The sequence below is a fragment of the Chlamydotis macqueenii genome, chromosome 18, assembly GCF_036417535.1.
Source record: "Chlamydotis macqueenii isolate bChlMac1 chromosome 18, bChlMac1.mat, whole genome shotgun sequence".
Lineage (NCBI taxonomy): Eukaryota > Metazoa > Chordata > Aves > Otidiformes > Otididae > Chlamydotis > Chlamydotis macqueenii.
The window spans coordinates 7677044-7701147 of NC_141573.1; the positions used below are offsets into that span (position 1 = coordinate 7677044).

The following is a 24104-nucleotide window of genomic DNA, read 5'->3' on the forward strand; positions in this document are numbered from 1 at the left end:
TAGAAAGAAACTGGATGACTAACTTGGCCAATTGACTTTTGTATGCCTAAGGGTAGGTACAATGAACACCTCTCATAACTCCCACAGTAGGTAGAACAATTAGGAAACGCAAATTATTCAGCATTGGTGGATATGGCAGAGGGTGGATCACATGGAATCTGACCTCTGTTTAAAGTCTGCATAGAGTATTCTGCTGGGGAATCCTTTCCTGCAAATTCTAATTCCTTCCAGCACGCCGTTACACCGCAGCTGATGCAGCACCAGCTCATGTTCCATGGCACCTAATAAATAACGTAATAATTGGTACTTCATTGTACTGCACAGAGAAGAACAGATTTATCACATCTTTGAACTTTAACAACTTACCAGGTGTTTTGGTTTCATTAGGAATAAGGCATCGCACAAAATGGGGATGTGTGCTTCGCAGATTGCTCATTAGCTTGTTTAAATTTTCCTTAAAAGCAAGAGCAAAGACTTGGATTTAATAATATCACTTACACAATCTCAGTATTAGATGGAGTAAAAACACTGCAATAAATCCATGATCAGTACTTTTTTTTTGTTAACAGAACTTCTGGGCCGTTCTGAAAGAATACTTTCAGGGATTCAATGACAATCCTTCCTTATTAAGAAGCACGTGCCTTTATCCTTTCTGACCATAAAGATTTTGTATCTTAGATCAATCTAAATCTTTTCTGAACTGAACTTTCTGTTTTTTCATAATGCATTAAAATTTATAAAGATTATGCTACAGTACCCGGAAAAGAGCCGAGACAGTCTGGAAAGAAGAACCCTTCTTCTTGCCGCCCTTCTTGCCACCGCCACCACTCTCTAAACAATATTTTTTTTTAAAAAAAAGAAATGAACAACAAAAGCATGCAGTTAGAATCTGAAGGACTTTGTTTTTCTTAAAATAATAGAAAATGTAATAACATGATCAAAATTTGTAAATGCATACAGTGTTTAAAGTTACAATGGGAGACTTAATTCTTTCAGATGATCGCAGAATGAAATCTAATGACTTCAAGCTGAAGTTAAGATAATACAAACAGGAAATAAAATGAACGTTTAAGGAAATTTAAGGAATTAAATAAACCATTAGTGAATACGCCAAATGCAATCGTTATGTATCTTTAAATCTAAGGGTATGCATAAATTTAGCAGCATGTTGATACACTTGATTGTGTTCCCTGAAGTATTTGGGAATGCCCCATATTGCAGAAATCTGGTTTGTCAGCTAGCTTGTGTTAATGTTGTAGTACTGGTCTTAAAACCTGGTCTTAAAACCTACAAATCTATTAAGGTCTCTAGGGAAATGTAATATCCTTTTTTTTTTAATCTGAGTTACTGAGTTCCAAAAAGTAGATGAGGTTTTGGGTTTTCAATTTTTGAAATGTAAATATTATTGCAAAATATTATTGCAAGATTTTATTTCTATAAGTTATATTAGAACAGATTGCAAAGAAATCACCTGCTTCCGCCCCAACAACAGAGGCAAAGAGTAAGGCCAGTGTCTTCAGGGATGATTTCTGGTACAGCCCCACAACAGTTTCATTCAGAGGGTCCTTATTCTTCTCCAGCCAGCCAGAGATATTGTAGTCCACCGTGCCAGCGTAGTGCACCAGGGAGAAGTGTGCCTCAGCCTTGCCTTTGCCAGGCTTGGGCTTCTGGAAGTTGTTAGACTTGCCCAGATGCTGGTCATAGAGCTTGTTCTTGAAAGAGGTGTCAGTTGCCTTGGGGAACATGCACTCCTCTTCCAGGATGGAGAAGATGCCCATGGGCTGCAAGAAATAGCAGCACGTGAAGAAAGGAAGCGTGGAAACAAGAAGCAGAGACAATGTGTATAAGAGAGAGAAATGGAAGATAAAAATTATACAAAAACCCTCCTCAGAATGTGTAATCTTATGTTTTTCCAGAAAGAACATTTTGTTAGTGGATATGCCATCAATTATATGAAAACAAGCTCACCCATAGGTTTCAGGGTTGTGATGTAATAAAGACCTAGCATGTAGAAATCCAGTTTTTGCATGGTAGTTGAAGACAGAAAACAAAATTAATGAATCAGTAGCGTTCAGATGTAAGGAAGAGTTTACACTTGCTAAATGCTTTTTCTTGGAAACAAGATAAAAAATTTCTTTTAAAATATTGAGATAGAAGTTACTTAGTACATTTACTCATTCAGCATGCATTAAAAAATACACGCATTTGAGTATGAACTCCAGAATGTGACTAGAACAGAAATGTTTGCCCCATTCACAAATGTGGCAAACATTCACAAATATTTTTGAATCATATGTACTATGTGACAGAATCCCACAGGCAGTGGAGCGACAGACAAATGCAAGTGTATATGCAATGCCTGGAGCCCAGAAAAAAAATCATTTTATATGCTGCATTAAGTGTGAGTGCCACACATTAGAGTGGTTTAATTTGAGCATAGAAGATTCCTTTTACATTTTACATCTGGAAAACTATCAAGCGTGTAGGACCCAAGAACCTTCTCAATGAGTTCAATGCAGGCAGCCAGGTCCATCCCAAAGTCAATGAACTCCCATTCAATTCCTTCCTTCTTGTACTCCTCCTGCTCGAGCACGAACATGTGGTGGTTGAAGAACTGTTGCAGTTTCTCATTGGTGAAGTTGATGCACAGCTGCTCCAGGCTGTTGAACTGCAGAATGCAAAGAGATATACTTACTTGTGAAGTTATCCAATAAATAAAAACAAACCGTAAATAAAAAAAAAAACAACCCCAAACTATTCAAGTTTCTTAATGCCCCTTCCAGGAAACTTGTATGAAGATCCTTTTCTTACATCAAAGATCTCAAAGCCAGCAATGTCCAGGACACCAATGAAGTACTGTCTGGGTTGCTTTGTATCCAGCTGTTGGTTGATGCGAACAACCATCCACAGGAACATCTTCTCAAAGACAGATTTTGCCAGGGCACCCACTGAATTGTACACCTAAAGAAATGTAAAATAAAAGTTACCATCCAGGACAAAAGAGGAAGTTCAAAGTTTTTAATTCATATAATTTGTTTTCTATCATCACTTGTTTCCTACCTGCTGCACCGTTTGACCTTTGGTCACATACTCATTCCCAACCTTGACTCTGGGGTAGCAGAGGGCTTTGAGCAGATCTGCTGAGTTCAGACCCATCAGGTAGGCAGCCTTGTCAGCAACTAAGGAAACAAGCATACAGCAAGGTTGAATATTAGCTCGCCAGTAGATGTATCTCGTAGTAATTCAGAATTGTTCCTGCAGAGTAAACATATACTTTAAGTCACATACTTTAAAATACTGTAATTTTTCTTGATTTACTGTTTTTTTTCCCCATTTAATTTAGATGAGTTAAAAATGTAAAGATTCTTCCAAATGCTTTTACAATGAACATGCAAAGTTTGAAACAAGTGACTGAACAGACAAAAGGGCAAAGGGCCATGAATACGGTAGTTATTCAGTTACAATCTGAATAGACAGAAAAGGAAACTGGTTGGTAGAGAAATACACTGTACTGAAAATTATAGTCGGTGAAACTCTACTGTCATTATAGAGAGTTAGAAAGATTAGTGAAGTATTATGTCAAAACTATGAATAGGATATATCATCAACGTTCATAGGGGGACTAGATTCTCCCTAAGGATAAATACCACACACACAGGTCTTTTCTAGTTTTCATTTTCTCTGAATCTAGGCTATTAAATACAGGCACTAGAGCACTGGATACACTGTCATCACTTTTCATTTTGCTGTCTGTCTCTTCTCACAGCGAAGATGACAGTAAGCACCAGTACTATTTATAGCGTCCTTTAATGTGAGGAGACCAAACCTTGTTATAGTGTGTATATATATATAGACGCTAATTTTGAGCTGCTTCTCTTGTATGTTATTTACAATTAAGTATTTAATATACATTTATCACTAGAAAGAGGAAGAAATGAAACAAGAATGGAATTAGAAGTCATGTTTTATTTCAGTTTTGTAGACTTATGTTTTAATTAAATAGTCCTCTAATTCTATTATATTCATTTATAACTCTTTCCTTTGGTTATAGTCATGCAATGACTACAGCTATTATTTGTAGCCTATTCTACTATTACTATTCATCATTATCAGATTAATTACTATTGTATTCCTTGTAGTAATTTTCACTTATGTCTTTACTTCCCTAAAAAAAAAAAAAACAAACCTCAAACCACATACATAAAAAAGTCAAGGAAAAAAAAATATAATAGTACATATTTATGATATAAGCAAATAACTCTAGTTTCTTGTCACCTGGAAAAAAATACCATTAGGAGATTACTATAGCTGATGGTCAATGATAGTAGCTACCTTGGTATTTAAACTTAAGTCAGTGAGCAGAGTGGCTCCTGGTTCTGTGTCAGGCCTGGGAAGCTGCTATATAGTATAGCAGCAAAGCTTGATTTTCTTCTGCCTGACTCCTATGGAACTGTGCTTTGAGATTCACTGGAATTTATACTTTGTATAGCTCAAAATAATCTGCATCTTCCAACAAGCTGTGTTCTTTCAGCAAGGTTCTCTGGTTGGGACATGCTTGTATTCTACACTACCAGCATCTGGGGAAACACCCAGGCTGAGGCAATGATTCTGACCCTGAATTACTGCCTGTGTTAGTGTGCGTTCTGGTGTATATCATGCTCCAGTATGTATCATGCTGGTACCTTCTGTGCCATCAGGCTCTGCCTGCTCCTCACGCTGCTTCTGCTTAAACTTCAGGTTGCCGTAGTGCATGACAGCCCCTGTCAGCTTGTAAATGGCTGTCTTCTCATCAGCAGTGAAGCCCAGGATGTCAATGGCACTCTAACAAAAGAATCATTGGAGTAAGTACCATGCCTGTTAAAGGTCAGAGTCCACCTAAGAAAACTTCTGTGAGCTACTTACATCCGTGGCCATCAGCTCTTCCTGGTCGTTGATGCTGGGAACCGTGATCTCACCTTGACTCACATAATGGTAGTCATAGGGGTTGGTGGTGATCAGCAGCATCTCTGAAAAGAAGGACAGAACACATACAGGTGAAATGGAATTGGCACGTAAAGGAACAAAGGGTTGTTCCGTGGCCTTTGTCTGGAGAAGTTAGTGATGTTTCCTACCAATGAGCTCTGGCTTCTTGTTGGACATGATCTGATAGAATATGTGGTAGCTTCTTTCTGCCTTGAGCTGGAAAGTGACTCTGGACTTCTCCAGCAGATCTGGCGAGGACGGTAGGACAGAGTTAGCACAAGAACTGAGGAAGGCTGGAAGGAAAGGGATCAGGCCAGGAGGGTCACTTACAAGTTTCAATGTCAGCAGAAGCCAGTTTGCCTGTGGCACCAAAATGGATTCTGATGAATTTACCCTGAAAGAAGCAGAAAAGTCAATCGAGATCTATTTTACCCAACCTGACTGCAAAAACCTTTGAGTCAGTGTGCTGATGTGAAAAAAAAAAAGCAGTTTTGTCCCAGGCAACAACTTACAAAGCGTGAGGAGTTGTCGTTCCTCACGGTCTTGGCATTACCAAAAGCCTCCAGCAGTGGGTTGGCACTGATGATTTGATCCTCAAGTGTCCCCTGAGACAGAAATCTTATTGTCATGAGATAGCTCATAAATAGATCCAGCCGTTGCTGGTTCCTACCCCTAGGAGCTCACCTGCATTTTGCCTGATGGCTGCTGCTCTTCCTTCTTCTTATCCCCACTGGCTGCAATTGTTGCAAAGTACTGGATGACACGTTTCGTGTTCACAGTCTTCCCTGCCCCGGATTCTCCGCTGTCAAACCAAAGAGAGAAGCAGAGAGCGTGTGGTCAGGCAGGAGGTCCCCTGGCACCCGGCAGCCCCACTGTGACCCGAGCAGGGAGTGTACATACGTGATCAGGATCGACTGGTTCTCGCGATCTGTGAAAGAGGCAAAATGAAAGACAGTGTTAGCTGCTGTCCTGAGCAATACTAAGCTGAATGAGATGTAAAGCTGTAAATGTATATTAGGGCTTCTCTCCGTTCCAAGAGTAATAGTCCAAGTAGCCCAAGACTACCTGATTCCCTTCCGGGTCCTCACAATAGTAAGTATAAATGATTGCATAGAGCTGTCAGAAGCATGTGCTTCTCAGACAACTTGTGGACCCACTAGCTCCTCACACAGTTCTCATCAAGAAATTGAAACAAACTGCCTATCTGTATTCAAAATAGAGGATTTTATGGAATAATAATTCTTTCTTTCAAAGTCTAGTAGTATTTCTGCTGTGGGAGAGTGTAGAATTTCACACAATAAGGTGCAAATAATACAGTGTTGAGTCCATGCATGCTTCTGGGTCAGTTTCACTTGAAATTAATTCCTGCATAACTCAATCAAGTTCTCAGTCAAACATGTCTGTGCTGTTTTTAGCTGGCTTGTCACATCCTCCAATGAGATCAGTGAGGCTTTTTGGTTTACATTGCTGAGAGGGAGATCAAGCACTCACCAGTCAGCATGAACTGATAGGCGTTGTCAGAGATGGAGAAGATGTGTGGAGGGGCCTCCTGGCGCTTCTTGCCTCGGTAGGCCAACACCACCTCTGGGTTGTACACTGGCAGCCACTTGTAGGGGTTGACAGTGACGCAGAAGAGACCCGAGTAGGTCTGTAAGGAAGGGAGACAGAATGCTGATTTTGGAGAGCTGAGGAGAGTTGCAGGTAAGGCAGAGGTGAATGATGTTCTGGGGAGACCAGGGTAGTAAAAGAAAACAAAGTGGAAGAATGACCTATCAGAGAATGGGTGAGATATAGCATATGACCAGGGAAAGGTAAAAGTGAGAAGGAAGAAGGGAGAGAGGATGTAGACATCAAGAGGGGAACACATGCAAGAAAGAAATATGAAATAGAAAAATGAGGAAAGAAGGCAGCAGGAAGTCAGGAAGTTCTTCAGAGAGATTGAAAGGTGTCTTCAACTCCTCAAAATCTGGAATAATCTCCTTCTGCTGGTACTTACGTAGATCATCCAGGCTGCATAACGCTCTTTGAGGTTGTACAGCACAGCGGGTTCATGGAGGTGGGTCATCATGGCCATGTCCTCAATTTTATCATACTTGGGAGGATTCATGGAAAAGATTTGATCGTCCTTCACAGTAAGAGTCTGCGAAGGAAAAAAAAAGGATACATATTTGCCATCTAAAAGTCCACAGCAGGATTAAATTGTACTCTCAAACCTTCAATTTTTTTTTTTTTACTCACTTCTCCAGCTTCAGTCTTGACAGTGACCTTTCCTCCTTCTTTGCTCTGGATTGTGCTTTTCACATAGGATTCCTTAGCATGTACCACAAAGACGGATGACTTGGCATCGAAAGGCTTGTTCTGGGCCTCTATTCTCTCCTTTTCTGACTTTCGGAGGTAAGGAGCCGCCTCCCCAAAGACGGCCATCTCGGAGTCTGACGACATGGCTGCTGTTTACTAGGGGTACTGCAGCAAGTATCTGTGAGGGTAGAAAATACGTTACAGTAGCGCAAGATGGAAGAAACACTTCTACAGCATAGTGGATTAAACAGTGCTCTGCTGTATGTATGAACGGATTGAATCAACTCTGTCACTTTAGTGCTAATTCAGAGCTTGGTTCTATAAATTTCTTCATTTCTGTGTTACGCAGTCAGGTCTCTAGGCTTACTGGACAACTGTATGGACAGAGGAATGCTTTCTGTGGTGTTTGGTTTTTTTTTTCTTTTTATTTGTTGAAATAACAGGTTAACAGCACTTACTAGATATTCCCAGTTTTGGAATTGTGAAAGCCCTCTCATGTTTGGTGGTTTTTTTTTTTTTTGGCACCTTTCATGCTATAAGATTTGTTTACAATAAAAGACTGGAAAAGGCACAGTACACTGGATATGCAGAGAGCTATTATTATTAGTCCTTCTAATTAAAGACATTCCCTTGGGGTAAAATAGCCCAATTTGTCAAATATTTCAGTTATTTCACAGATTCATCTGCTAACAAACAAAGCTGATATTCTCCACTTTGATTGTTTCCATAACAGAAACCAAGTAATCTTGCGTTCATTCACTACTATTTTTAAAAAAAATATTAGTAACCCTGTTTATTATAGCTGAACTGTTGTCTTTTGACTGGCACGTTTCATGCAATTGTGAAGCCGGAATTTAGGCATAATGTTCCAAGATTAATACTGTTCCAAACTTATCCTTTAATTTTAGACTGATTTTACCTACGTTAATTACCTACAATTTGGATTTTGAGTAGCTTTACTGAATAAATTAAGCAGCTCGTTTCTCTATCAATACTTTCACCTATGGCAGATCTGTAGGTAAAAATCAAATAATTGGTTACCTTTTCCTTGAGAAACAGTTTCATTTTGATTGCAGGAAAGACATTTTGAACTTTTTATAAACTTTTCTGAACCCTTTACCATTTAGCAATCTCATTATGCAGCACAGCCAGCCAAACAGAAATAATATTTTTGTAAAAATCAGAGTAAATTTGTACATTATGAAACTTGTTCCACTGGGTATTCCACTGCTTAGATGTGAAAAATGTTGCTTTGCCTTCTTAACCAGCAAAGACAGGCTTCAGGACACAATTTAGTGTTATCAGTTCAAATGCATGGGTGCAATCTCCTGACTGGTGGTTTTGTTTTTAACTGTGTGATTTTATGCTACATGTAAGTGTTTTTAATCAAATGAGACCATTTCGCAAAATAATTACTTAAGGTTGTAAAATGGAAACAGTCTTTCACCGGTAGATTTATCATTGCCTATAATATCTCATATTTTCTTACAAAGTTTCTAACAGGAATAATACTAGCATATTTTATATATGCTAGTATATTAGTATATTCTGTGTTAGTATGTATTATGTTAGTATATCTTATAGTATATTAGTGTATATTATGTATATTGCATATTACATTTTTAATAGATATGCTATACTATAATTACAATGTATCTTTATAGTATTATTACAATGTATAGTATATATAATATGTTAACATACATTATGGTAGCATATTTTATATATATATGTCATTAGATTGCCTTTTAGAAGTATTTGATTACTATTTTCTTTTGACTGTTTTATATGATTTATCCTGAAATCAATGATAGACTAACTCTGCTTCACTTATTCAAAGCATGCTAGGTATATTCTTTACACAGGATATCTTGCTGACATTTTATAATTTTGAGGGATATATTCCAGTGACAATATTTGACAAAATTAATATAAATTAATGTAAAAAGTAAATATGAACAATTAATTTTCCTGGCTGCAAATATTTTAAACTTCTGATTTAGTTGCTGTTCCATCTCTCTTTTTCTAGTTATCCAAGTGGGTATCATCCATTCTTGATTTCCCTGTGATTTTTTAATATTTGCTTATATAATTATATCATGATTGTGCAATATTTTCATAGGCACAAGCAAGTTTATAAAGAAGCTCAGAATGAAATTCTTTCTTTTAGCACTTTAATGTTTTGATACAGAGCATTCTAACCCCATTCCTCAAGCTTCCCTGTGAAAAAAAGGAACTATTAACATTATTTAAATATGTATGTTTTTTTCATGTTGCTTCACATCTAATGCCAGTGACCCTTGATGTTTGAATTAAATGCAAAAAAAAAAAAGTTTTCTTCAAGAATATATTTAATTTATGGACAAGTAATTGGAAACTACTTCGTGATGGGGTTTTTCTTCTTAGAACAGTTTCTCCTAAGCTTAGGACCTAGTGTCTATTAATGTAGGAAACCACTCCCTATAGATGAATCCTGGGGAGAATACAGGCAATGCAGCATTGTCTTTAAGAACCTTGTGGCAAAGTTTTCAGCAATCCAGCCCAATTGTTATACTGTATTTATATAATGGACATAAATATAAAGAATGTAGGGATTGCCAGCACACCTGCAGAGAAGTCCTACCTTAAAGCATCTCTGTCTGTCCCTAAGGAGTGAATAAACCAAGATCTTACCTTTTATGAGAAAAGATGAATGGCTTGCAGACTGGAAGCTGGTCAGGACTGTAAAACAGAATTAGCAACTTCCTTCTTACTGCTGCACAGAATTCCAGAGAAAATTTATAGACAGAAAACATATGGATGCCTTGAAAGCAGACTGCAAATCACAGCTGCTGCTGGCAGTCCCCCATTGAACGAAAGTGAGTGTCAGTAGGAATGCACTGGTGCTTGTGGAATGCAGGGCCAGTTTCCCTTCATCCCCCACCTCCCCAGTCCAAAGCCTCTGACACTCTTACCTTAGAGATTTCTGAAGAAGGGCAAGACACACTGATCCCAGGGTACTTTTATAGGGTCTGATATGCATACGTAGCCACCTCCTCCTCTTTCTTAGGTCAAAACATTTTTGGCAATCTTAACTCCTAGCAGAATTGCCATTCACATTAGAACTGAATTGATATAATTAGACATAACAGGTCTGTGAATCAATCTCCTATAAATAATTTGACAAGAGAGCCTGAGAAGGGGAGGAAGCAGGAGGGTGTACTAAAGGAGATGAAAGGGGCTACTGTAATCCATCCATGCTGGCTCGAGCAGAGCAAGTGAAGAGCAAGGGCCAGTGTATTGGGATAGGAAGCATGTAGGGATGGAGAAATGAAGCCACAGGCTCCTGCATGTGGCAGATGCTCTGAGTCTGTGATGTGGAAAAGCATGAGGTATCCCATTGACTTGCAGGGTCATTGTTAGAGGAAGGAAATCCCAACGCAGGAGGGAGCATCTGAATAGGAACAGAAGCCACAGGAGTGAGAATCAAGGGATGATATAAATGATCAAATAGTGAAATGGACCAATGCCAAAGCAAGAAAAGGGGGAAGGATGAGTTTGAAGGCAGTGATAAGGAAGGATATGTGATCAAGGAAGAGAATGAGTAAATAGCAGTCTGATTCCAAGAGGATAACAGCAAGTCACCATGGACACTAACACCAATAAAAAGGGAAAAGAAGTTAAGCCTAGAGTTGAAGATAGAAGCCTCTAAGACTGAAGTCACTGAGTTAGAAGAAAGGCAAAGAAATCCAACTCTTGTTTCTGGGGCTGAAGGGTCTCAAGGATCATATGCACAGGACTATAGAACTGTTGTACTGAACTTAAGACATGTATCCCACTGGAAGCAGGAGAACTACGTGCTGTTTCAACATAGAGGAGTAATTCAGCACAACTTTTGCAGAATAAGTGTGCTAGATGGAGGGAAGGGTTAATAAATTTACATTCTCTAGAAGAGAAACAGTCACGTCCTATGCTAGTCTCGAAGAGAGGCAGTTATTATTAGAAGGAGCTGAACCCCATGCTAGTATGTGAAAAAAAGCCAACCTGCTGTGCTGATCCCTGGGATATTGCCCACCCAGATTAAGGAGGGGGTTACACATGTTCTGCAACAGCACAAGGAGGGGACTGGTGAAGAAGACAGTACAACCCTTCAATTTATTGAGAGATCGTTTCATCCCCATGCAACAATTTCTTTCTTATGTGCTGGTTTTCACTTTCCAAATGACAATTCCTGTGACAAACAAGGCAATCTGAACTGAATCACATCGCAGCAGCTTCACCTGATCCCATAGCATTCTGACTCCCCACTTACAGCACCTGTTGTTCTCCACTCTTAGCATCACCTACTCAGAGGTCTGGATAAGAAAGTGAGGAAATTCCTTCCTCCTCTTCTCTCAGCTGACTCTGTCTCTGTGATGGCACTGTAATCCTGGGGGTGGGGAAGAAGTTGGCAGAGGTCAGCTTCACATTTGGAGTAAATTCACACTGAAGAATAAGACTGCCTGTGCTTTAACCCTAACAGCTAGATCCTCACCTGAGTATAAAGAAGCACTTCTTTCATCTCTTTAATGCAATTACGTTGTCTGAGAACAGGAATTCACAGTGAATTTCAGGTATATCAATGACTCTGTATGTTGTCCCATTTTTCTAGTGCATGCAGTTTTGACCTGGATTAAAATTGTTTATGAAAAACTAGAAGAACACGTGGTTTTCCTGTAGTCATATGTAATACTGGCATAAAGCTGACAGCAGTCTAAAAACCTCTACTTGCAAGAGGTACATGTGTGCATGTGTGTCTGGGGGATTAAGCCTTGTATATAATTTATTTTGCTATATTTGGTAATAAAAGAAAAAAAGTCAAAATTAAGAAAACTAATTGTGGCAGCTCATAAATAAATGCAGTTTTTGCCTCCTCCAAAATGCCAGAAAATCTTTTGCTTTCATACAATATTTTTGTTTCAATCAAGCAGAACAAAAACAGCCACAAGCTTTCACAGCCTTTCACAGGGACATTTCAGCATTTTTTTTTTGCCAGCTATAATATACTTTCAGAGCCTCCTGTTCTCTACCAAATCCACTGCAACTCCCTACTACTTGCACAAGTATATTCCTCCTCCTGTATACGTGCACTTCTCATTTGCTCAAGTCTTCCATCAACAACAACCCTTCACAACAAACTATGTGCAGACATACTCCCATAGGTGCCTGAGATCCTGTTATCATCAGTGGAGCTTGAGCTAATGGAGTCTGGGGAATGATTCAGTTGTCCTAATGTGGTTGTCTACCTTAGAGTGAACCGAAACATTTACCTGATTCTAACAGTAGTGTCTACAATGGGAGTTCAGCTTGCTAACCTCCATATTCATGAAGATGAGTAAGTGTAGGTATCTGGAGTTTGGAATTGAATCTGACCCACACGTGTAACAAATCCAAACCAAGTACTACACATCTATCAGTCACTGGAATTCCTCTCTCGTTGTGGCCAATTCCTGCTCATTTTACCCCTTTCTTCATTCTGAGGGTGTCCACACCGGCAACAGTTACTGAAGCTAAAATTACTGCACTGCTGATTGAGAAAGGAGAAGCAGCAGTTGTCTGAGCACAGAGGAGCCTATAAATCCTTCTAGAGAGGCTGCTGTGAAATGAGAAGTCTGAGCAGCTTCTTCAGCCAGCTCTCAGACCTGTTAAAAGGTGGTGGCTTCTTCAAAAGTCAAATGTTTGAGGCACTTACGAAAGACAAGTTTTGCTTATTGAGCATAATGGCAGAAACTATGCCAATAAAAATTTCCCCTTTTTATTATAACTTGTTCATACTTTACTATGTTCAGTCTGGGCTAACAATGCAGCTTTCCAAGAAGTCAACAATGATAAATTGTAATGTCTGATAAACATCAGCCAGAGAGCAATTGCAACTGATTGCTGTTGAACATTCACTAAGCAAACTACTACAAACTGAAAGGGCATTAAGGCTAGCTTACATATAATACAGTCCAGAAAAAAAAAAGAATAAATTCATATATAGGAAAAAATAAATTATTTCCCATTTTAAGGATACTCCAGAAGTTGTCTGGGTGTCTATTGATGTCACTGATACTTTCCTATCTACCGTCAAAGCACTACATAGGCAACATCATTTACAACTGGTGGAAGAAAAACCTAAATAAGCATCGTGCCACAATACTTTTCTTCATCCCCTACCTCTGACAGGCTCGCTCCATGCTGCCTTCCCTCATCCTGCTGCTCTGTTGCAGGGGTTGGAGCCAACCTAGATGGGCACCGCGTCTAAGCAGAAGACCCCAGAGGCAGGGACTGCGGTGTGGACAGTCTGTGGGGCTCCAGCGGTGTCACCGGCGTCCATGCTGCCGTGCAGCACTGCCAGAGGGACAGGCCTGCCATCGGCGGGGCCCCGAGCTGGCTGGTGGGGCCCTCGGCCTGCGGCAGGCTGTGCCATGGGCGAGGAGACCAAGCCAGGGCTCGGACAGGCGCTGGGTATGAGGTACAGAGCACAGGGAGACCAAGGCTGAAAAAAAAAATAGTGAAAAGAGGGAACTATTGAAATTCACAGAGAGCTGAATAGACCATTGAAAGGAGTTTTGAAACCAGCTGGTAGCTGGCATTCACAGGCCTGCCTCCCTGCACACTTTCCCTGGCAGGGCCCCTGTTCTCAAGCACCAGCCAGGGCGGTGGCCATTGCCCCGTAGAAAAGGGCGGTGAGGGACACTGATGGAGGCTTCTCATCTCTGCTGCTGTGCTTGACCACCACCTGCCTGCCTCCCACGCCGTGCTTTTGTGGTGGAGAAGCTGGACGTAGGTGAGCAGCTACAGAGGAAGTAAAAACTCTCTCCTGTACACAGCCAAACAAGTAAGTGGGTTACCAGAAAAGCTTGTTCACCTCCTGCCACCCTTTCTGAAATGTGGCTGGTACCAAAAACTGGGGTGTATTAATGGAGATCTCTGATGAACCCTTAGAATAGCAGGGCATATGTTAGCACACTTACAAATCCTGCAAAGTGTGATGCTTCTTCTCACCACAGCTGGGTTGTGTTTAGCACAACCAATGTCACAGGGAAAACAGGCACATCCTTGTACAAAGGGTGCCACAATAACCCCAAGTATTCAAGAGGGCACTAAAAACCACCAGAGATGCTCAGCTGTGGTCGATCCTGAACTACCATTTCTCAAATGGACAGAGTAGTGTCCTCTCCTAACTTGAGTTGTTTTCTGCTCCCCAGATGTTATTGACATGTTCTGTTAAGAATCCTTAGCATTTGAAGGCAGTGGGTTTTTTACACTGCTTGAAGGCTGGCTGGAGGATTAGAAAAGATATCCAAAAAGGACACATCAAGGTCAAGATTGAAAATTCTGGTGGGATGGCCAAAGATGTTTAACACTTGCTTTAAATAAACAGACAGTTTGAGATAGCTGCTAAAGCTTGTCACATATGCCAAAAATACCAACGAAGTCAATCTCACAGTGTTGCTCTGTAGCTTGGCAAAAACAAATTTATTTAGCAGTAACAGGAGTCCCTATACAGCCTCATCACTTCTAATTTACCAGAGCCCCTAGACACATTGAATGCATTCCCAAACCCTCAAATTTACTTACCCGTCTGTAAAGTATGATCAGTAGTTAGACACCTTACGCAATCAGTGCTGTGCTTGGTCTCATGTTACTTTTGCCATCAACAAGTAAATGCTGAATGTATGGTTCAGCTTGACACTAAATAGACTACTTTTGGGGCTAATAATCTGTTCTTAGGAAAATGAACAGGCCTGGTATGATGAGAATGACAATAAACAAACAAGAGAGTTAGCCTACAGACAGAGAAAAGTGAGCAGAAGGGGTGAGGAGAGGAGACAAGAGAGAGGGCAGGAGAACTGGTGGATCTGAGTGGGACAAGCGGAGGCACTAGTCCCAAGGGATTTCCTTAAAGTGACTTCTCTGCTAGAGACAATGCAGAAAACAGATGCTCCCAAAGTCTCCCTTGGTACTTTCCTCCTCTGACACACTCTTCTAAGACAGCATTACTTGTTGCCAAAATGTATTGTAATGATGTTTGTGTCATAGTTTAGCCCCACTCAGGACCAAGCTACACGGTCTCTCACTCACTCCCCCCACCCTCCAGTGGGACAGGGAGGAGAATTGGTAAAGAAAAGAAGGCAAAACTCCTGGGCTGAGATGAAACAAACAAAAAAAAAATTTAAAAGAAATAATGGAAGAAAAAAGAAGATATGGAAAACAAATACAGTACAATAGCTCACAGCAAACCCCAATGCCCATATTCCTCCCAGGTAGCAGGAGGCTCCCCTCAGCACCCTCCTCACTGATATACTGAGCGTGATGTCACATGGGATGGGATGGCCCTTTGGCTAATTTGGGTAAACTTACTCCAGCTGTTGGCTAATTAGTAACCTATCCCAGCTGGGTGCCCCACCCTTAGGGGCCGCCAGCTCCAGTTTTCCTCCCAGCTCAGGTGAATGTTGACTCCATCCTAGCCAGAACCAGGACAATTGTCTGCTTTACTTGACAAGCCATGGCCGTTGCCTCTCACAGTTGAACAGCACAAGACAATTCTCCACTGAGCACTTTTTCCCTACAGGTACGCTGCTACATGTGAGATATGTACTGTGTATATTTGATACTCCTCACATAGTTGTTTCAGTAAGCTGACCATCCAGCTGTGCTACTGTCCAATTTTACTGTCCAACATTGCAGGACATTACTGTGTTGTAATAGCTTGAAGAAAGGATTGTTTTTCTTAGGCCTTTGCATGAGACTCCTTGAATTTTAACTTGGATCAGGTGTATATGTGAAGTTGGCCAGGATTTGGCCTGTGTGGAGAACTGGTCATGAAGGAGGAAGGCATGCATATAGGGAAAGAGGGGTAAGGGCATGTCCTTAGCTAGGAGGAGAGACATTTTTTTGCCACCTTAGAAAGTTTCTGTTAGAATGCAGAAATCTGTCAGTGTTGTCTCTGGCCATCTTCCAGCTTATTTCTCCCTTATCATATCCTTCAGTACCTCAACTGGGCTGTCTTTGCTTATCTTTACTATCAGGCTGTGAGTCAGTAAGGTTCCTGAAGATGATCAGTGCAATGACATGCCCAACATTGTCAATCATAAAATCACAGAATATCTCAAGTTGGAAGGTACTCGTTAGGATCATTGAGTCCAAATCACTGTTCCTCCCAGGACTACCTAAAACAAAACCACATGACTAAGAGTGTCATCCAGATGCTCCTTGAACTCTGACAGGCTTGGTGCTGTGACCAGTTCCCTGGGGAGCCTGTTCCAGTCAGTGACTACCCTTTCAGTGATGAACCTTTTCCTATGTCCAATCTGAACATCCTCTGACACAGCTTCATTACCTTCTCTCATAAAATTGTATTTGGGGATTGTAAATGTATTTGGGGATCTTGTTGAGGGGTATGTCTTATAGTGTTCTTGACCACAGGACCCTTCCCCAAGGTTTAGACCTATAAAGATTAGTGTGGGTGTGTGACTGATCTCTCCTCTTTACTGCCAGATGAGGAAAGTAGTATTCTGTACCTATCAGCCTATCTTCTCCCAGTGCTGCTGCATGCAACACTGTTTGGCTGGGCTTGACCTGTCAGTTCTCTCTTTCTCTTATTTCTACAGAGAATCTTTCTTCAGGGACTCCTTCTTCTAATACAGAACTTCCTTCTCTTGGTCCTTCTTCTCCAGAAGAGGCAAATACTCTTTCATCCCTCTTGATGTCCAAGCACAGACAAATCGTCTGTACATGTCAGAATGCAGAGAATATAGAAAACCCTGATGAAGATGTTTGCTTTTCACAGGGTCTTTTGCAAGTCTCCCTACAGCAAGCATGCATGCAGGGATTAGTGAAAAGAAGCAGTGAGATGAGATAAAGTCTTCAATAAGTGTCTCCTCTGTGTCAGAATATGACGTGTGAATCTCACCCAAAATATGTATTTCTTTATGAAACAATGATTGATTTCTATAGAAGGCAGTTTTAAAATGTAAGTACATCAACAGAAATAAAAGATCTCCGTCCACTGTTAATAGTTGCTGCATCTCTTACATTCTAAACTTTTATGTCCATCAATTTTTGTACAAAAAAATCCCTTACTGTCTAAAAAGGTGATATAAGTAGATTCTGTGTATCTTTTCTTTTAAACTGAACAACCTACTATCACTTAATATGATATTATTATCTTGCACTTAAAGATTTGCTTCTAATACTGCTACTTTAGCAAAATCAATGGTAGGTTGTGATCTCTCGTTTGACAAGCAGCTTGCTGGAGAGATACGAAACCCCACAATCATGTTTGATCTTCAGTCTGTGTGAGGAAAGTCAACATGAGAACACAATTTCCAGAATTATTTATCTTTTTTATGATATGAGAAATATCTATCCATATTCAAATCCCACTTCTGCTTAGTGTAGCAGACTTTCCTGATACCATACTAATACCTCAGTAGAAACTGTTATCATTCTTGAAAGTGATTTTCACTTAAGCTTGTTATTTTTATCTATGACATTACTTCTTTATATTATATTGTACCTATAATGAAAAAAGAAAACACTCCTTCACCTTTATCTGCCTTAGTAATACACATTCAATTATCTTTCAGTTGTCCATAAAATATGCAATTTTATCTATGCCCAGGAGTCTGTGGCCTTAGCAGACTTGCTACATAGACATTTTGAAAATGTAAATGTAAAAATGTATTTCCCTTTAATATACTTTTAAATGTGAACATCAACTGGGTAGATGTACTCCAAAAGTAATGAGCATTAGAATAAATAAAGAAACCATGCTAATCACTGTTCATATGCAAAAGTCTCTACTGTATTTATTGCCTAGACATAAATGATAATTACAGAAGAAAGCAACACAGAGATTTACATTTTATGTATGCCTCTGATCACTTTTTAGCATTGGGATCCTCATTACTCCTCTTCTATCTTCTTGCCATGAAACTCCCGGCTCTTCACTCGGAGCTTGTTGACCTGCGACTCGGCAATGTCAGCGCGCTCCTCGGCTTCCTCCAGCTCGTGCTGGATCTTGCGGAACTTGGAGAGGTTGACATTGGACAGCTCCTCCTATATGGGGAGAGGGAGTTGCAAAAAAAAAAAACAAAACAAAACAAAAAAAACCACTCCACAAAAACAAAACAAAACAAACCCAAACAGGCAGCATGTGGACATTTAATATGTAAAAACTAGGTAAACAAAAATTTGAATGCCACAGCTGGGCAAGCAGGGCAGGTTCAAAACCAAGGTAAGAAGCTACTCAGGGTGTTAAGTGTGCCAGAAGAGAAAAGAACTTTGGCGTGTTTACAAGGCCACATTACACACAGCATGGTCTAAGCAGAGTTCATGACGGGGTTGTAAATAGACAGACTAGCAGCTGCTTCTGACATGCAGGGTAGGATAGGAGGGCAGAAATAGAAGTGGGAAGTGATCCTTAGAGTAAAACAAATAGAGCTGGGGATGTTAGTTCGTCCCCAAACTAGCAATTCTTACTCTTACATTCCCCATTGTCTGGTAGAAGCAAACACATCGAAAAAGTCAAGGTTGCAAAAAATTGGACAGAAGAAAACACCAACACAGAATTACATCTCCATCAGAAGGAAGTCTGGCCTCGGTCAGAGTGGTACTTACAGCCTCCTCAGCTTGCCTCTTGTAGGATTTCACCTTCATTTGCAGCTTGTCCACCAGATCCTGCAGCCTGAGAACATTCTTCCGGTCTTCCTCAGACTATAGAAAATGGCAAGTAATAGAAGACTTTGTTTGCCTCTTTCCCTAAATTTCATAAATGTGAAACGGAGTAACATTCCTTATGGAGCATTGCTGTCCAGAGGGACAGAGGTCAAAGTCCTGTTAACTCTGTCACTGACTGAGGTACAGAAAGAAATCCCTCTGGGAGGCAATGTGCCAACATTTTGACTTCCAAGAAGTAGAGTGTGTCAACAGAAAGAAGCCTTCTGCCTTACCTGGTAGGTCAGCTCCTTCACCCTCCTCTCGTACTTGCGCACACCCTTCACAGCTTCAGCACTGCGCTTCTGCTCAGCATCAACCTCCCCTTCCAGTTCCCGCACCTGCAATGAGAAGACCAGCTTTGCAGCTTCCCTGGTACGTTTCCAAGGGAGATGCTCACTCATGCACGAATAAACGCTGTACGCACTCTGGCTTCCAGCTTCTGGATTTGCTTCTTGCCTCCCTTCAGAGCCAACTGCTCAGCCTCATCCAGACGGTGCTGCAGGTCCTTCACCGTCTGGTCCAGGTTCTTCTTCATCCTCTCCAGGTGGGCGCTGGTGTCCTGCTCCTTCTTCAGCTCTTCTGCCATCATGGCTGCCTGATGAGAGCAAAGGGTCAAAGCCATTTTGGGTCTGGATTCAGTTTGGGAAGAAAGCACTTATATTAAGCAGTGAAAGGAGTCCCCTACTCACATCTGTGATGGCCTTCTTGGCCTTTTCTTCAGCATTGCGGGCTTCCTGGATCGTATCCTCCATTTCACTCTGAATTTGGGAAATATCTGATTCCAGCTTCTTCTTGGTGTTGATCAAGCTGGTGTTCTGTTGAGCAGCATCAACATTACAATTTTGTTTTTGTTACCTTGCAATATCACATCAAGAACATTGCATAAATGTTGTTTTTTAATATAAATTGTGCCATCAGGTCACAGGTTGTAAGGGAACTGCTGTGATAGCTGCGATGTGCTTCAATATTTCAAGAATGTCCTCCATAAAGTCTTCCTCACAGTTACTTAGTCAACAGACAAGGAATGTATTATAAAGAAAAAAGACAAAATCTTTCCTTACAATTTTCAATCTAGTGGCAGTAAAATTTTAAACGGTGCTATGGAATACTTATAATGACATTGTTAAATTTTCTTAATGACAGTATTAGTGTATTCCTTTTTTGTCAATGGCCAATCTAAGTTAGACTTTACAGTCTCAAGCGTAAATATGAAAGCTCTTGAACTCAGTGAAGTCCTAGAGTAAGAACCCCACATATCTCACTGAATTTATTACTTTTAAGGTATCTGCACTGTAGCCTAGTGAAATTCATATTATATCTGCAGCTGAAGAGTCACGTTTATGATTTGTTATGCAAACTGTGAAAATTATAATGCATTTTACAAAATATTGTGACAGTTCACCCAGTCTTCAGTTATATTATATGTATGGAGCAAAAGTATAAATACTACATATATTTCTACACCCACCTGGGTATGGAGGAGCTGCACACGCTCACTTGCATCCAGAAGCTCCTGCTCAGCCACTTTCCTCGACCGCTCCGTCTGCTCCAGGGCTACCCGGAGCTCCTCAACTTCAGCCTGCAGCAGGTTTGCTCTGCGCTCCACCATGGCCACCTGCTCCTTCAGGTCCTCCTGGGATCTGAGAGCATCGTCCAAGTGTATCTGGGTATCCTGGTAAGAGAGATAAGACAGATTTTAAGGTGTATTTTTCCTATTTTCTATTTTGACATAAGTAGAGAACTGAAAGAAATGTGGAACAGGAAAAATTTTAGCTCTGTCAGAAACCAGTCAGCACGTGTATAGCTGTGCTATACCTTGAGCACTGTTTGTGCATTTCTGAGATTCTTTTGTGCCTCTGCAGCCTGGCGGTTGGCATGGCTCAGCTGGATCTCCATTTCATTCAGGTCTCCCTCCATCTTCTTCTTCAGACGCAGGGCTTCATTCCTGCTCCTGATCTCAGCGTCCAGCGTGCTCTGCATGGACTCCACAATTCTGAGGTGGTTTCTCTTCATCTGGTCAATCTCCTCATCCTTCTCTGCTATCTTCCTGTCAATCTCAGACTTCACCTGGTTGAGCTCAAGCTGGAGGCGCAGGATCTTCCCCTCTTCATGTTCAAGGGAAGCCTGAAAAAAAACGCAAAGCATTTAATTATAAAAACAACAATGCCAGTAACTTTACATGAACTACTCTTGAAGAATAATGTACAGCATGAGGTCAGAAACTGCAGTAAAGAAAAAAAAAAAAAAGATTCCAGTGTATCCAAAGACTTTAATGGTGTCCAAAATACCCCGATTCCTGTGTCTGGAGTTTATTCTCAATGCATGTAATGCCATAAATTGCACCTGAGGTTGGTAAACTGTGTTGTAGGTAAACAATTAAGAACAGAAGTCTGTACCTCAGCTTCCTCCAGTGAGGCTTGGAGGTCTGATTTCTCCTGCTCAATTTGCTTCTTGACTTTCTCCAGCTCATGAATTGCCTTTCCTCCCCCGGCAATCTGCTCCGTGAGGTCAGAAATCTCCTCTGTGGGAACAAAGAGCAATGGCATGCTAAGGCACAGAGCCAAATGGGAACGGCCATGCTACACCAGGGTGACAAGCATCTTTGCCAACCTGCAGGCACACACCCATACGGAATGCTCAGTGGAGTAGATTGTGAGAAAGCCCAGCAAGGAGGAGAGGGCCAGGGACTTACGCTGCAAGTTCTTGTTCTCACGCTTCAGCGATTCCAGGTGATCCAAGGACTCCTCATAGGCATTCTTCATCTTAAACAGCTCCGTGCTGAGAGAGCGAGACTCCTTCTGGGCGGCTTCCAGCTCAGCCTGCGTCTCCTCATACTTCTGCTTCCACTCTGCCAGGATCTGAAGAGAAACAGCACCTCAGTATGGATGTGGCAATCACAAGGGGATACTTTGCCCAGGAACCCCAAGGCTGGAGCCCAAAAGACCTTGTCAAAGTTCTTCTGCTTCTTATCAAGAGCCGAGCAGGCAGCATTTGATCGCTCCACATCAATCATCAAGTCCTCCACTTCATTCTGCAGCCTCTGCTTTGTCTTTTCCAGGGAAGCACATTTGGCATTCACAGCTTCAACGTGTTCCTCTGCATCCTGCAGGCGCTGTGCCAGCTTCTTCCTGGGAGGTGGTAAGCACAGTTCCAGGTGAGGAAGCAAATGGGAGCCTGTGGTGTGCAGCCCGTATGTTTTTCACAGGAGCACACTTAGTCGCTTAGTAGGGTGTAATCTATGTTTACACAGAGGTTTAGGACCTCTCCCAGCCAGCCACTCTGTTTCTAAATCTGAATCCTGGGCTAGAGCAATTCTCTGCTATTCAGCCTGCTGTTCACACTAGCATCTCTCTGCTGTTCTGCATCTGAAGAACTGCTTCTGCTTTTCCCAGTGCATACCCACTCTCAGTTATATTTTCTCTCTTGCTGACACCCCATGCCAAAGCAGAACATTGGCTTCTTCCTGACAATATCACAGTGGTCTCTTTAAATTTCTGTTCTTAGTCTCTGCCAGCCTTCCCCTCATTTCCCACGTACTTGGCCTCCTCCAGCTCCTCCGTGCGCTGAATGGCATCCGTCTCGTATTTGGTTCTCCACTGGGCCACTTCACTGTTGGCCTTGGACAGGGCACGCTGCAGCTCCCCCTTGGCTTCCTGCTCCTCCTCATACTGTTCCCGGAGCAAGTCACAGTCGTGGCGAGCAGACTGCAAGCCGTGGGCCAGGGCATTCTTGGCCTGGGGGAAAAACAGTAGTGTGAAAATGAATGGAAATATCCTGGGAAATCTCCTGACTGAAATGCTGATGGACCGTGGATTATTCTACTGTGAGAATGACGGCAAGCTACTGAATGAGAAAGGAAGATCTGGGAATCTGCAAAAGAATTAATGGATGGACTTCAGGGAAGGGGAAGTAAAGCTAATATGACAAGTTGTGAATTGCATTAGTAAGTGCGTTTTTCCTCCCCTCTCATCTTGTCGATTCTGTAACTTCATATGTATCTGAAGCTCCTCATAGACAGGAGTAATCCAATGGATGAGATAGATTTTGGAAAGTTCTCTCACCTTTATCTCTTCCTCTAGGTGCCTCTTGAGTTCCTCAATCTGTTGGGTGAATGCCTGCTTGCCTCTTGACAGCTGAGATATCAGAGCATCTTTCTCCTCCACATGGCGTGAATATTCACCTGGAAAAGTTTGCAGATACACAATAAAAGGTATTGCCATTGATGACAGTATTGTGGACATTTGGGGCTGTAAAACTAGTTAGTAGATTTTGCAGAACCTTATGTTCCCATTTAATGCATTTGTCATTAGCAGGGAGACAAAGTATATTGGACAGACCATATGCCCAGAAGAGTAATTTCTGCAGTGATTCATTTGCACATCGTAGATGTGAATGTCTCACCTGATTCTGTCTGCAGACGAGCTCTTTGAGCATTGAGGTCATTGATCATACGCTGATGCTCCTCTTCTTTTGTCTTAACCTCACTTAGCTGATCTTCCAGTGCGCGACACGTCTTTTCCAGACTTGCCTATGTGTTGATATATGGGAGGGGAGGGATTAAGCATTCACAGTCTTAACAACAGCAGATGCAAGAAGGTGTATTGTATTCCCCTGGGTCAACGAGCATAAAAGGTATTTGTGTACCTTGGCTTTGGAGACAGAATCCATGTTACTGGCCAGGTCATCGATCTCCATCTTCAGCTCACTCTTCTCCTTCTCCAGCTTCTGCTTCACTCGTTGCAGGTTGTCAATCTGCTCCCCAAGTTCAGCTGTGCTGTCCGCATGCTTCTTCCGCAGGGCAGCAGCCGTGGCTTCGTGCTGCAGAGTGGCCTCTTCGAGGTCACGCCGCATCTTCTGAAATTCTGCCTCACGCTTCTTGTTCATATCAATCTGAGCTGCAGTAGCCCCTCCTGCTTCTTCCAGGCGCTCACTGATCTCCTCCAGCTCCCGTGAGAGGTCAGCCCGATGCTTCTCTGCTTTTGCCCGAGAGGCACGTTCAGCCTCAATTTCCTCCTCCAGTTCCTCAATACGAGCCTGGGGAACATTAGGGACCCTTCACACCCATGCCCTCCTGCTACCTGACCTGAGACTGGGTGAAAGAGGAGAAGAAACAGAGA

At 41.6% G+C, this 24104-nt stretch overlaps 1 protein-coding gene across 1 annotated transcript in view; it reads right to left on the reverse strand.

Moving 5' to 3' along the window:
* Nucleotides 1-24104, reverse strand: part of LOC104475019 (uncharacterized) — a 47233-nt gene that overhangs the window by 11863 nt on the left and 11266 nt on the right. The window contains 31 exon segments of the mRNA XM_086762645.1: nt 164-281; nt 367-454; nt 758-831; nt 1472-1781; nt 2498-2668; nt 2812-2961; nt 3061-3179; nt 4683-4821; nt 4903-5006; nt 5112-5210; nt 5293-5356; nt 5475-5567; nt 5647-5764; nt 5863-5890; nt 6454-6610; nt 6959-7102; nt 7201-7406; nt 18198-18327; nt 18889-18984; nt 19221-19325; nt 19412-19582; nt 19677-19802; nt 20456-20659; nt 20803-21111; nt 21384-21508; nt 21680-21845; nt 21932-22115; nt 22525-22721; nt 23049-23167; nt 23389-23515; nt 23632-24021. Coding sequence (XP_086618771.1) covers nt 164-281; nt 367-454; nt 758-831; nt 1472-1781; nt 2498-2668; nt 2812-2961; nt 3061-3179; nt 4683-4821; nt 4903-5006; nt 5112-5210; nt 5293-5356; nt 5475-5567; nt 5647-5764; nt 5863-5890; nt 6454-6610; nt 6959-7102; nt 7201-7406; nt 18198-18327; nt 18889-18984; nt 19221-19325; nt 19412-19582; nt 19677-19802; nt 20456-20659; nt 20803-21111; nt 21384-21508; nt 21680-21845; nt 21932-22115; nt 22525-22721; nt 23049-23167; nt 23389-23515; nt 23632-24021 — 4631 coding nt within the window.